The following is a 14,333-nucleotide window of genomic DNA, read 5'->3' as shown; positions in this document are numbered from 1 at the left end:
TACACTTTAGTCCTTATAACACCTCTTTAGCATATTTTATCGCATAAAGAAAAATAAAGAGAAAATTGAAAGATCCTGATAGCACTACTCCTGACTCCAGACAATGCCTCGGTGTGAATTTACTTTCCTAGGTGATGCTGAGTCTGTTTTCCCTGTCCAGTGCAAGTTGTCAGCCCAAAGAGTAACAGGGTGGTTTAGGGACTTAGAAGGATGGATAGTTTTGTGACAAAAACTGGAGTTTACAAAATGCTTGTGGGATTTTTGATGTAAACAAAATTCTGAACTGCTCACCATTAATCTAAAAAAACTTGCTCTCAACACTTCCAGATTAGACCAGTGTCTCTGTCTATGGCTGAACATTTGCTAACAGCCATGTAAATCTGCCACTGTTATAATGCATTCAACAAAAATAGCAAATGTGGTGTTGCCAGCTTGTCATCTACAGGATCCTTGTTTCTGGATTAGCATACATTAAGAGTCATGGCTTTAGACTTGCAGATCAGCTCAACAATCAAAATCACCTAATATTAAAGTAGAGCAGCCTACTTGTATGTGTTTACAAGTTTTACGTTGCAAGTTTGGAAAGCATAACTCTTTAAGAAAGCACTGAAAACTGAACTGCAGCTTTGAGAGCAGATTTTTTCAAATTAATAAATCAGCAAATAGCTTTTTTTCCATCACATGAATGAGTACTTTGTCCTTTGCATAGTGACTATTTCAAATCATTCTGTAGACTGCATGTAGATTCTGTTTTCAAACAATTCATGGAGACATTATATCAGGGTTTTTTAATGGATAGGAAAAAGCGCAAATCAGCAGAAATAATGACAGATCTGATGAAATATGGACAGTATTATGAAAAAAAAATCTTGTTATCTCTGTTTCTAGTTCAAGCTAAATTTAACTCTGGAATTATTGACAAGCGTATATAAAATAACAATAAAACTCATAAAACTAAAAATTTAAATATTGCGAAGGTTTAGGTTGACAGATTTGGGAACATAACTGTCCCCAATTAACAGTGTGTAGCTGTTATCAGAGTTTTAAGTGAATAGGGAAACATTTCTTTATAAACATAGTAGATAGGTCTAAACAAGATTTTTATGTTCTTCTGCGATAAAATGTGCTTTCTGTTGTGGCCTTTATACAATACACTATAATTTCTTTTTCTTTCCCTTCCCAAACATTTTTGCTTCACAGGGTCCCGTGTTCTTCCTTGAAGATGGAAAATCTGCTATTTCAATGAATGATGCTTTGATGTGGGCCAAAGTGAATCCTTTTTCACCATTAGGGACAGGAATGCGACTTAACCCATTTTGATGAGGTGTTTCCTCTACTTTATAGTGCTTAAAATTACAGTCTGGGGATAAATACTTATTTAACCTTGATTGTCAAAGGACAGAAATATGGTAGTTGATTCCTCCTGAAGGCCAATTACTAGAACTTGAAAAATTCTGAAACAAGAATGGATTTCTATATAAATGTTTGTTGAGAATCCAAAGAAAAAAGTTATTTATTTATCCAAAGAAAAAGGTCTTAATTTCATATATAGCCATGTCATTTTTTTAGTAAGAATATTGTCGTCAGACAATTATTTTTGTCAACTCTGTGTGAAAAGATGCTTTGTAAAGTAAGCAACTATCTACACATTACCAAAATGTTGATAACAAACTGTGAAACCCATAAATACTCTCCTAAATTTATAAAAATGGAATTACTTTATTGACAGCAACTGCAACCTGGTTTTAGAATGACTGAAATATTTGGACTGTTTCACACTGTCCCTCTTTTTAATTTGAACTAATTTTTACACAGTTTTATAGCAAAAGTAAAATTTAAAGAGTAAATTTTTTTTCATCCACTTGTTACTGTGCTTTTATAGCAGCACAAATAGATGATCACATATGTTTTGTTTAGATTATCTATTATCTATTTATTTATATTATCTAGATTACAAAATTCTATTTTCTAATAGGATCATATTTGGCAACATTCCCTGTTACACTTTCACCAGAGGCTAAAACTCTTTATAAACTTTTTTTTTAACAAAGGCTTTGTAAGGAACAAACAGCATATTTATTGAAGTTATTTAACTATGCTATATACATTAAATTTCTAGTTTTCTTTCAACATTTTGTATTAGTTACAAGCATGCATATAGTATGACAGATGAGAAGTAAATACTCATGCATATATATTTTTATTTACTAAATCTGCGCTCAAATGGAAAAACAGTTATGGCAATAGAATACTAAAAATATTTAAACTTTAAAGCTGTGTATAGTATGGAATTTAATTATAAGGCAAATATTATACTTATTAGTCTTATTAAAAATTCTTATAATCAGAATTTCTCACCAGTAGAAAAGATCCTTGGCTACAATAGTCTTTATTAGCTTAATTGATGGCACATAAGCAGAAATCTACTTTATCGCTTCTTACATTTTTTGCTGCTGCTTTAAAATAAAATTTAAAATCTATTTAAATTCCTGATAGTTACATGAAATGGAAAGAGGTTGCAATTAAAAATCGGCAGAACTAGTTCTATAGCAACTATTATAAAACTGGAAATAGTATCAGATCTCTGTTTAGCAGATCCTATCAAACAGTCCTCAATATAGAGGTAAATTTTGCCCTTATTTAGCTATAGAAATAGCAATGCCACCATGCTGGAAAGGTGGGATGGAGATTAGAAATAAAAGAAAATCTCAAGTTGTTTTTTTCCCTCCCTTTTTAAAATGGTAAAATTTCACTTTGGCAGTGTTGTAAAGTATCATTACAGGGTTTCTGGTATAAGAATATATTGGGCAGAGGGAACACAGTTGTTTTGTACCCTAAACCCCTCATTTTTGTATGTACTTGGGTGCTGGAACCAAATCTTTTACTTTCTGCAAGTATTCTTTGAAAATGTTTTTCATTTGTTTACTCCGTGGAGCTTGCAGAAAAAGAATTTAGTTGCGGAAGTTAAAATTCACAATTTCTGAAAGAATTTTCCATCTGTCAGTATCAGATCTTGCTTCTGTCAAATGAAAGACTGTCTGCACATAAATTGTACAACCTGGTATGTAAAAGTCGTTGATACAGAGGTGGAGAGCAAAGGTGAGAACTGAACATGCAGCCCCATGACTGATGATTGGGATCTGCAGCATTGACTCAACTCCTATTTAACTATGTTTAAAATCTTTTGTTGTATCATAATGATTGTTACTAATATTTCACAGTTAAACTATCTTAAATATGTATAACTGCATCAATATGTTACACTTAAATTGTGCCTTAACGTGGAATCTTGGGCAAATCTACTCCCTCTAAATTACAGAATGAGGGTTAAGGATTCTTTCCTCACAAAAAATTAGGTCAAAGGACCTTTTTTGTATTGGGGATACATCAGGTAACAGTCATTGTGAATAACATGAGGCTGCATTTTCCTTAAAGTTGTTTGTACAGTGGTGAGTGAGGGGAATATGCAGAAAAGGTTGTAATTGTGTCTGCTGTTACAGCTGTGGTTACAACTGTGAACTGGTTCAGCATTTTCAAAATTACTTTCAGATTTTTTGCTAATATGTAGCTTCATTGTCTAGTATAGCAAATCAAATACACATATCTCCCCCTTAATATTAAAGAATACTTTGTCTTCAAAAGACTGTTTGACTCCTCTGTACAAGTCATATTTCCATGTAAATGAAAAATCATATGATGCTACACAGCTAGTGCTTTCCAATTTCTATTAAATCTCAGTTATGTTCAACATCCCTGCGAAACCAAATCCATTGTTCTATGGATGAGAATAATAATCTGTCCACCAGCACTGACATGTTCATAAGCTTCAGGGACAGCTTCACTGGCAGCTGCAGTGTGAGATGGGAGATCTGGCACTTCAAAGCCGTGTTGTGGACTGGAATGCTGCCCTGTCTGTTCCACCCTGCACGGGGCTCCCATGGCTGGGCCGGTAATGCTGCACTGGCCGTGGGCAGAGCCGAGCGGCCCCGCAGCCCCAGGACAGGCCCAGGAGAATCACAAGGAGAGCCTTGTATTCCACAAGCTTCCTCACCCACCAGAGTGGTACCTCCTGTGGGTCTCTGGAGGACTTTCAGCCACACTACAGGATTTCACTATTGGATTTCATTGACATGTTACACTACTTTTTTTTTTTTTCTCAAAATACCTTAGAAATTTTTTTGACTGGTATAACAATTCATTTAAAAACTACTTTTTTGTAATAGTCTTTAACAGTTCTCTGACCTGGGTCAATGTTTTCTTCAGATCCTGGTTCCTAGTATTTTAATATATTACTTAACATTTATTTCATACTAAGAATTCAGCCCATCAGAGCCACATTGGAATAGGGCCCTCACAGCATGAGAACAGTAACAAACCTGTTTCCTTTCATTTCTGGCTGAACAAGAGATCATTTTTTGGAAAGGATTTTCCCAAGCACTAGCACCAGGTATTTATTTCATTGCTCTGTTTTTGGGATGTGGCAGTAGCATGCGCTGATCTGCCAGAGACCTGTTCCAGTGCATAGTCCTGCCAGGCCAACCACATCCATTCTCTATTTTGTTTGTCCTTGTCACATAGTAACAGAAGCAATGCCCGATCCAGCTCAGCTCAGCCTGCCAAAATGAACTGAATTTTAACATCTGTTAGCAAAAGATGGAAGTTTATGTTGAAAAGTGCCTCTTGCCTAATATCAAAGTAATGGTTTTACACAAGCCAGTTTCTTCTCACTAGTCTCCTATTCTGTATAATTACAGAAAAAGTAGTATCAAATACCTGTAAACTACAAAGATGGTCTTGTTTGCTCTTTGGATGGTGGCAGGGATAGGGGGAATGGAGGGAATAGATACTGCAAATGCCACAAAAGCATGAACACACCTATACACAATGAGATGGCTTGGACTCTGGTGTGACTCTTAGCAAAACTTTGAACATTATCTAGTTGTGTTCTGAACAGGTGTTTTGCAGAATAACTATGTTTGTTCCAAACTGATATAGGTGTATAGAACATGAGTGCTTTTTTGCCACTTTGTCTGAGTCATACTTAAAAAGCGATGTGTACTCTTGAAGATGAGGTTCTAAATGAGCTCATTCTACATGGAGAAGTTCAACAGTGCTGTGGTTGGCTTGGCAGTTCAAAGTTGGCTTGTTTGTCAATGTAATACACAGTAATGGTGTTGTACCTAAAAACACAAATTTCTACTTTCTGAGTAAAAACAAAAACCACTACACCCACCCCACTAGAGACTCAGAATATGATGGACTCCTAAGTAGCTCCTCATATTTGCATTTGACTTTCCTTTGAAAGGACTCCAGAAAAGACCCCTAACTAGAGTTTTTGCAGGGAACAGAATCAAATTAATTTTATTTAAAATGGTGTCAAGACACCTAGATTTTTATTAGGTGTATGTAATTTAGCAACTGAGTAAGCATTCCTCTTTGTGAAAGCTTCCTCTATAGTTAGTTCCTCACTTAGCATCTTTCCAGTAGAAATATAAATACTGAAAGGAGTCACAGAAAAGGAATGGAAGAGGGTGAATCACCAAGGGCAAATGGCAAGTTTTCAGGTGTCCCGTGCTTTGGCTTGCAGGAACTATCAGTCCCTGAGAAACTAATCTGTCATCAAAGGAACACCAAATGAGAAGAGGGAAAGGAGGAATGCTGCATTTTCATATATTCAGATCACAATAATTAAAAATTCAAGGACATGAGCAAAGACTTAGAGTTTTCTAATGTCTCTTGGGGGGGTCTTACCATTCCACCTCTGGCTAGAGTTGAACAATAGTTCAACTATATTCAAGGAAAGCTGAACATTTTCACAGAAATGCAAGCTGGAGTATTCTGGGAATTTGCAAGGATTTTTGGAGCTGGGTAAAAGTTTACAAAACAGGTAGTAAGAGAAGTAATATCCTTTGATGAGCTGTACCCCTCTTAAAAACTGACATTTTTCAAACTTTGTATTTACCTCCTGAACTCAAGCTTGAGGATTCAGTATTCCCATCTCCAGTACATGCCTTCAGAAACCTCACAGATACTACACATTAAAATATGCCTTTTCTCTGAGGCAAATAATTATTTAATATACCCATTAAATGGTTGGGGCACAGCATTGTTACAAAAAGATAAGGGAAGTGCCCATATAATTCTGTTTTACAAGAGGATGTCAAAACTATCTCCGCATTAAGGCTTTTGAGAAATAAGTTACTAATTGTACCAATAAACAGAATTATGTAAAAAACTGAGGTTATGTTCACATCAATTACAATTCACAGCACAGGCAATGAGGAAGAGTAAAGGAAGTTTCTCACTGTGATTAATGAATTGTCTATATAAAGAAAAAGAAAAAGGAAAATAATTAATGTCTAATTGTTTTATTTTTATCAATGCATATAGTGCACCAATTACCAAGTGTTTTTAGGTACACGAAAAACAGAAATTTAAAAATACATAAAATATTGACTCAGAATGGACAAACTTAACAAATAATAATGAAGAAACTCTTTGTGGTTCCGGTGTGTAGAACAGATTTTAAAACAAAAACACAATTAAAGGTAACAGCACTAAAGCTATTAAGAGTTAAGATAAAGTTATACAATCATGTCCCGAGTATCAGCACACTTATTCAATTCAGCTGGATTAGCACCTTGGCACTAGTTGCTGAATGGCTCCCAATTGCTATTACATGACCAACACCAGGTGTCAAAGATACAGGTTTTTTAAGCAATATGCAAAAGGCTTTTTTTCCGCCCAGCAGTTCTTTAGATAAAATGTACAATAAACAGAAGAAAATGTACTCGCTATATTTAAGTTTCTAACAATTTTTACTATGTTATCTGTACTGTAAGAAATTCTTAAGTATTGTCGGCAACTGGAGTTGTGGAACAAGATGCAGTCTAGCTCTTCCTATGTAATTTCGGATACATAGTCGGCAGAGCTGACAAAGAGAAGATGGTGTGGCTGCAAATAATAAAGAAAGGAGTTTAATTGTACAACTATAAAAGCCAACACTTTGTTTTACAACAGGCTTGCACAATAATGGAATTTCTAAAAAAAAACACAAAAAAAGAGTTCCCATTTTGCAAATTTGACCTTTTTTTTCATTCCCTTTCCTTCATTGCCTTTCTGCCCTCAAAGATAAAGACTGGGGCTGCTTAAACCTTAATAATAGATAGGGAAATACTATAGAAAGCAAGACAAGTTCAGGTTTTTTAAGTAAAAACCAACTCCTGGAAAATATCTGATGTCAATAACTTTAAAAACTGCAGGCTTGTTGTTTTGGGGATTTTTACTCAAAGTACAGATTACATGCCTGCTACACCACTACCAGCTGCATTGCCAATGCATCACTGCAACAAGATGCATGCAAAATAGCTCGAGATCCTGGACCATATTTAAGTGGTCTTACTAGTTAAACATAATGTCTTTATCACTCTGCCCAGAACTGCCTCAAAATGAATATTGCTATTTTCTCTGGACAATAAACCTATATCTGTTTCATGGCATTTTTTTGTTTTTGTTCTAACTTTTAAAAACACTACTAGTCTTGATAAATTTGTGAAAACATACAGGTTTTAGAGGGGTTTTGTTAATAACAATCAGACTACAGAGTGGTTTTTTGGAGGAAAACATGAATCAGTGTTACTTGTCAGTTCACCTCTAAAAAGATGCCCATGGTTATTGAAATTGTTTCATTCTCTTGTGGCTAATTTTTACATTATATAGTTCAGTCTGAACAAGTCCAGTTCCCTTTGGAATATTCTCTCTCTCCAAAGCAGACAGACCTTTAAGAAGTTTGAGGGACTATAAACTCTTTAGTCTCCTGTTTCTCAGGTTTTTATAATTTTGTAAAGAAAATTCTAAAAATTAAAGTTCTTATGCTTTTTGCCCACAATCAAAATAATTTGCTTTATATGCACATAAAATATATATTTAAAAATATTATGACAGCTGACAAAAATGAAATATATATTTTAACCTGAAATTCAAATACTCTGTTTCTTTTTAAAAAGGTCTGTAAAAACCAATAAATATGTCTACTTGTGTAAACACCCAATAAACATATGATGATACTTTTTCAGTGTTTATAAATTCTGATGCTGCTTGGTCAATGGGCTCTGGCCTGAGGCTAAATATTGCTGAGTATGTTTAGAATTAGAAAAGAAATTACCTGAATGCTCATATATTCATTTCATACAGCACAGAGATACCTTCCACAACGGGCTGTTTGGACTGTTAAGTTGGGGTTTTTCTAGGTGGGATTGTTTTTTTTAATAATACAAGTTATTTGCAGCTTCAAATATAAACATGTAAAACTTACCTTCGTGGAAGAGCAGCAGTCTCTCCACTAAACTGCTTGGGGCAGCTAAATCAACAGGCCTCTCAAAATCTGAATTTTTGGCATTTATGTCTGCCCCAAATTCAAGGAGTAAGTTTACAATCTCTGTACTAGAATGCTGGGCAGCAGCATGGAGTGGAGTTTGCAAATGCTTTCCTTTCTGCACGTTGGCACCTGGTGGGTAGATGCACGTAAAGAGACATAAGAAGAGATTAATTAAATTTGTCATTGAGTAAGAAAGACGAGGCTACAAAACAAACAAAACCCACCACTGGCCTGGAATGCCACAGTGCATTTAGCAACTTTATTAATTTTATTGCATAGAACTAGAACTAATCACATCAGTGTTTTCTTCGGATTTTGGTTTTTTTTTTATCCCGGGTTTTATTACCTAAGTGTAACCTAAGTACAACCAGATGAAAAGGTATCAGTACCAATCAGGTAACATAAGCATCACTGTTGCCTAATCATGAAAAAGCATATCTGTAAACATTTCAGAAAATTTGCAATACATAAAAAATACTTTTCTTACTTAGTCGTAAAAAAAAAAAAAATCACTAAACTGAAGTTTTGAATGTGTGTTTTTGTGAGTACACTAACTCAAGAAGGAATCTTGGATGCCTTATAATTTTTCACATGAAGCTGGCAAAGGCTTTGAAATAGACTCCTATCCTATCCTATCCTATCCAACCTTATTTATTAAACTATATATTTTTTTTAATTTAAATAAGGTGATATACACATTCAAGAAAGTTAATAGGGAAAGAAACTCCAAACCATTAATTCTCCCAATCCGTGGGTTCTAATTATTACACTTTTATATTAATAGGTGATTGTTAACATGTTTTAAATTAAAATGGATTAAATAATTTGTGATAATGCATTCATATTCAAGAAAAAAAATCCATGCAAGAGTTAAACTAAACTAGTTACTATGGAAGAATTTCTGTTACAGGGAAGCTGTTGGTTCATCTAAAACCCAGCCTTCTTCAGACTTCTTACTGACCTTGTGAGAGCAAAAATTGCCTTCTGTACCTGTACCAACTTTACTCCCTGAATCAACATTCTTTTGCATTTTAAATGTCCATTTGAGTAAAATAAGTTAATAATGTCACAGGTCTAGCAATTGGATCCGAAATCTGAATAATTCACTGTTCTTAATACTAACAATTTGAGCATGATTCTGCAGTACCATTCTCTTGCTTATTTCATTGTCTATCTGCTTTTCAACTTCTAATACATTGTCACAAAGTGATAAAATATGAAAAGAATTTAATTTACATAAGTGGTTACTTATATTCTCAATTTACATAAGCTTTTCTACTTCGGGGCACCAACAAATGTAGACTATACACTTCTGTTACTGTTTTTTCTGTGTGGTAGTATTTGAATCCCAAGATGTGCTAATTATACTTTCACTGTTCTTAAACATAAAAAATCATGACATAGGATAATTAATCATCCGAGGAGAGGGACTCAATGAGAACCACTTTAACTGCTTGTTTAAGTTCTAAATATAGCATGCAATCAACTAGAAAAATATTCTGGTGCAATGATAGCAATGCTGAATTATTCATATATACATTTTAATTCCTTGTTCTGAAGGATGCAAAAGCCCTGTATGTAAATACCTGAAACACAGTAAATTTTCTTTCAGCCCTGCCAGCTGTGTCCCTGGACTTGTGCTGAAACACAGTGAGCCTTCAACATCTCCTACCCATTGATTCAATAAATAATCTCAAATTTAGAATCAGATGCCCTTTACCTCACCTCTTCCCTCTACAACTCAGCCGCTATGCCTCATGAAAAGATTGAATAGAATTTGCTGAAGAATCAAAGTGAGTGGGACTTCATTGCTAAAATATTTTTGATTGAAATCTCAGTGATTACTACATAAAATTTCTCAAAGCTCATGTTTTACCCTTGTTTTTCCTACAGAAAATTAATATCTATAAAGCTGCTGTGTGTACTGAGAATTTTGAACATTCATTCTTACTGGTCTTGCTTCCTTTTTTCCTCTTACGCTTACTATGGCACCGAAAAATAAAAGATACAGTAAGTTATAAGAAAACATGACTCAGCATAAACTTTGAGGTAGAACCCTGCACAGGTTCCTGTTCAATTGGCTGAGCACAGCTGATTTCAAAGGCAAGTACAATATGCTTATTTTACAGACCAGTAATATTTTTATTTTAATCATGACATACCTGCATAAAGAAGCTTCCGAATGCAATGGATCTGCTGTGAAACACAAGCTACATACAGAGGTGTTCCTAAATGAGGAAGATCTTGGTCAACGTCTATACCCCAGGATATCAGTACCTCCAGACAATCACTGTGACCTGTCAGTACAAAGCATGACAGTTGGCTCCACTTCAGTACGCTGTCTCATGGACAAAACCACACACATTTCTTAACGCTCTCGCTCAGACATTGCTCAGCTGCTCCATGTTTTTTTGAGGAGGCAATTTCTTACCTCTGCTGGCTGCTTCATGTGTTGGTGATGGCAGACAGGACTCCCACTGAGCTTTGGCACCGTACTGTAACAGGAGCTCAGCACATGCTGCACTGCCCCTCGAACAGGCATTAAATAACGGTGTCACTCCATCAATTGTTGTAGCATTTACCTAGGACATATAAAATCTATTTACAAAAAGAATTGAAGGAAAGGTAGATTTGTAAACAGGAAATAGTTAGAAATTGCATAAGATTAAAAAAAAAACAAAAAAAAACCAAAACCAAAACCAAAAACTAGTTAAAATAACAAGTTAGCTGACCAGTCCCTGTGAAATTGTCTTCCTCTTACCATGCTTCTCAGTTGGGATTAGTTTACTGTTATCTTGTTAAACTATGTTGGATAAATACTCCTGGAATACTAAAGAGCATACATTGGCATCTAGGCAGTAAATAATTTTCAGAAGCCCTTTCACTGAGCTTGTTCCACCCATACAGGAAATTTACACTTTGCGTACTTAATGGGATAAAGGGATCTTCTCTTCACAGCGCTGGCAAGTATTGAGGATTAATTGCCATTTTCTTCTGTAGTTTTAGTCTCCAGGTTCAAGGGGTACTTCACGGGATGGAGAAAAAGCTAATAGGATAAGCTCACTATTTTAATACCAACCTCACCCCCTCACTCTCCAACTGAATACTTTCAGTGTGAGAGAGTAAGGAGACAAAGTAGGCAACTTTGTGAGGGTGAATAATACTAAGGGAAGGAACACAGTTAGGAGGAGAAGGCTCCTTCCAGGACTAGCATATCTTTCATGCAACCCCAAATCCACCAAAATAATTAAAAATACTAAAAACAAGCCAGGTGAATTTTTTTTTCCCCTATAGTTTTGTATTTTTAGAATCCTTGTGCTAGCTGAAGTGGGGAAAAATTGGTTTTGGAAATATCTCTGTATCTTTTTGTCTTTTTTTTATAATAACACAGAGATATTCCACATGGTTTAAAGACTGAATTTTAAGAACAAATATTTCCATTACAAAGATCAGAGACCTAGGAAGCTATGCACTTGAACTCTGATGTCAGAAGACATTGCACTGAAAGTGATCTGTAAAGTCCCATTTTCATTTTAGGATAAAAGATAAGACAGTCCATGTCAAGAGTACAGAACAGAGACGGGGCTTTTTTCTACTCAGACCAAAGAATTTTAAGAGCACATAGGTGCAGCGTGACAGCAGACATTATGAAGATTAAAAGAACAGTCTCCTGAAAGCCACTCAAAGCAAGAGGAACCCAGTAGAGGAATGCATTCCATATTTTAGAAGAGAAATATCATAATGAATACTGCTAACAGTTTCGCTCCAACTCATTACTGTCTTAGTGGCTGTCCATCACTTTCATTTGCTAGCATTCAGATGGCAGCTGTAATTACATGGAATGAACACAGCCACAGGGTAATTAATTACATTAAAATAAAGGCATATATCCTTCTCAGTTAAGATTAGAATTGGACTTCATCTAAAAGAAAACAAAACCAAAGCTTTACATTTGCTCCTGCTTCAAGGAGGATTCTTGCACATCCTACATGATCTCCCAGGCAGGCTTCATGGAGTGGAGTTACTTGGTCAATTGTTAGTGTGTCCACATTGTACCCCTAAAATAGATGTGAATGGTATTTAAAGATCATGCAAAACCTATGAAGAGTCATTTCCTCACACTACTGTTCAAATGAATAGTTTACAGTAAGCCTCTAAACAGGCTTAAAACCCAACTTGCAGTAAGTTCATCCTCATGAGCATTTATATTTAATCAGAAATGGGTATAAAATATGCAGACAGTTTAGATGTACAGTGACAGGACAAAAGGCAACAGACCCAAGTCAGAACATGGCAAATTCCAAGTAGCTATGTGGAAAAAAAATTAACTGTGGGACAGTGAAACCCTGAAACAGATGAGGGATAGGGTGGTGCATCTCCATTCTGGGGGATCTTTAAAACCCCACAAAGACCTGAGTCTAACTCTCCTGTGATTCTATCCTCCTATGACTTAGGGTCTGAAATTTCCAAAACCATAAATTTTAGCAAAGAAAACACTTACTGGATTGATAAAATCACCTCTCTAAATTTTTTGCAGTAGATGGTGTTTGATTCTTAACTAAAAATTTTATCTACCTGCTTTCATCAAATGTATTCTATAGTATAATTTTTCAATATTGAAATAGCTAATAGGACAATATTGTAATATTAAAATATAGCATTTACAGTCTCTCCCTTTGATATTAGCAATTTTTTTTGTAATAAAAACAATGCAAAACCGTAATCTTTCAGTGATTCTTCCTGTTAACTAGATCTTCCTGACTAGCTCTATTTACCCAAAGGCTTAAAGCAGTGAAACTGTATTGATTTATACTATGCAAGAGGGGAAGACTGACATAAATTTAGGGACAACTTTGGTGGGTTTTTTTTATTTGGGGAGGAGGAGAGAGTTAAAAGATACAGAGGAAAATTTTTAAATACTAGTTTATATCTTAAATATGAGAAAATTCCTAAATATATATTGCTCTGAAAAATTCAAGTGAAAAAAGCAATAGAAAGCACACTAAATCTGCATCAATAATCTATGATGAGAAATTAAAGAACATTAAAAATGAAAGCAATTCTAAAAACAGAGCCTTCACCTGTGACAATAAAGTCTTTAGAGAAAGGAGACGTCCTTGACTGGCTGCTTCATGCAGAGGTGAGCGATCTGCCCAAGAACCTAGATAATAACAACATTTATTGAATAAGTCATGTGAATTAGGGAGGGGTTAGAATGTACAGAGCAAACTAGAAAATACGATGCACAGAATGAAGTAAAATGTCCTATTAAATTAGTTTTTCCTCTTTAGGGACTCAAATGATCGGTTTCTGAACAATAAAAATGTGCTCCATTATTAAGTGTAAACATCTGTAATAAATAATTATGTGGTCCACAAAACAAAATATTGAGATATTTATATCATTAATCTGATTTAAGAAGTTCACTAATTACCATATTTCACTTCTATTTTAGTGTTGTTAATTTTTAATACACATGATAAAACTTTGTAGCTGGAATATAGGCATTTTTTGAACTTTAACCAGACGTAAGACTGCCTGAAGAAGTCACAAAGAAGCTGGTGTTTATGAAAAGCAATGTGGGAATCTTTATGTATAGTGAGATTAATTTGAAGCTACTACACAAGTAAAGGAGAGAAACACAATGAGTATCACAGTAAAAATATTACTATAGCAGAAATAAGATATAAAGTCTAAGTTCTCATTCCATAAACTATTAGGCCTAAAAATAATTAGATATGTTTACTGTAAACATATCTGGCCTTTATTCTCATTTATTTATCGCCCCCAAAAGAGACAAGTGAAAAAAATAGAAACCAAACAACAACCCTGTATTCACAAACATAACCCTCCATAACTCCCAACCCAGCTTCCGGAGACATCCTGAAGCTCTTGCTGAAGGACCTGCCCCTTCCTCTAGAAGGCTGCACACTGAAAGGTTCCTTCCAGCCAGCCA

General features: G+C 35.0%; 2 protein-coding genes across 4 annotated transcripts in view; one reads left to right on the top strand and one right to left on the bottom strand.

The window, feature by feature from the left end:
* Positions 1-2,597, top strand: part of WDR17 (WD repeat domain 17) — a 56,427-nt gene extending 53,830 nt beyond the window's left edge. The window contains exon 29 of the mRNA XM_063402174.1: positions 1,201-2,597. Coding sequence (XP_063258244.1) covers positions 1,201-1,320 — 120 coding nt within the window. The 3' untranslated portion in view covers positions 1,321-2,597. The remainder of the gene's footprint in view (positions 1-1,200) is intronic.
* A 3,760-nt stretch (positions 2,598-6,357) lies between these two features.
* The window catches only part of ASB5 (ankyrin repeat and SOCS box containing 5), a 28,607-nt gene continuing 20,631 nt past the window's right edge, over positions 6,358-14,333 (bottom strand). For 2 of the 3 annotated variants that reach the window (XM_063402175.1, XM_063402176.1), the window contains exons 2-7: positions 13,459-13,538; positions 12,328-12,435; positions 10,809-10,959; positions 10,540-10,674; positions 8,315-8,506; positions 6,358-6,954 (exon numbers count right to left, since the gene is read on the bottom strand). In XM_063402175.1, coding sequence (XP_063258245.1) covers positions 6,827-6,954; positions 8,315-8,506; positions 10,540-10,674; positions 10,809-10,959; positions 12,328-12,435; positions 13,459-13,538 — 794 coding nt within the window. In that variant the 3' untranslated portion in view covers positions 6,358-6,826. The remainder of the gene's footprint in view (positions 6,955-8,314; positions 8,507-10,539; positions 10,675-10,808; positions 10,960-12,327; positions 12,436-13,458; positions 13,539-14,333) is intronic. The other variant, XM_063402177.1, reaches the window with a different exon arrangement.

The sequence above is a fragment of the Prinia subflava genome, chromosome 7 (assembly GCF_021018805.1).
Source record: "Prinia subflava isolate CZ2003 ecotype Zambia chromosome 7, Cam_Psub_1.2, whole genome shotgun sequence".
Classification (NCBI taxonomy): domain Eukaryota; kingdom Metazoa; phylum Chordata; class Aves; order Passeriformes; family Cisticolidae; genus Prinia; species Prinia subflava.
This window is presented reverse-complemented; position numbering and strand designations above follow the sequence as displayed.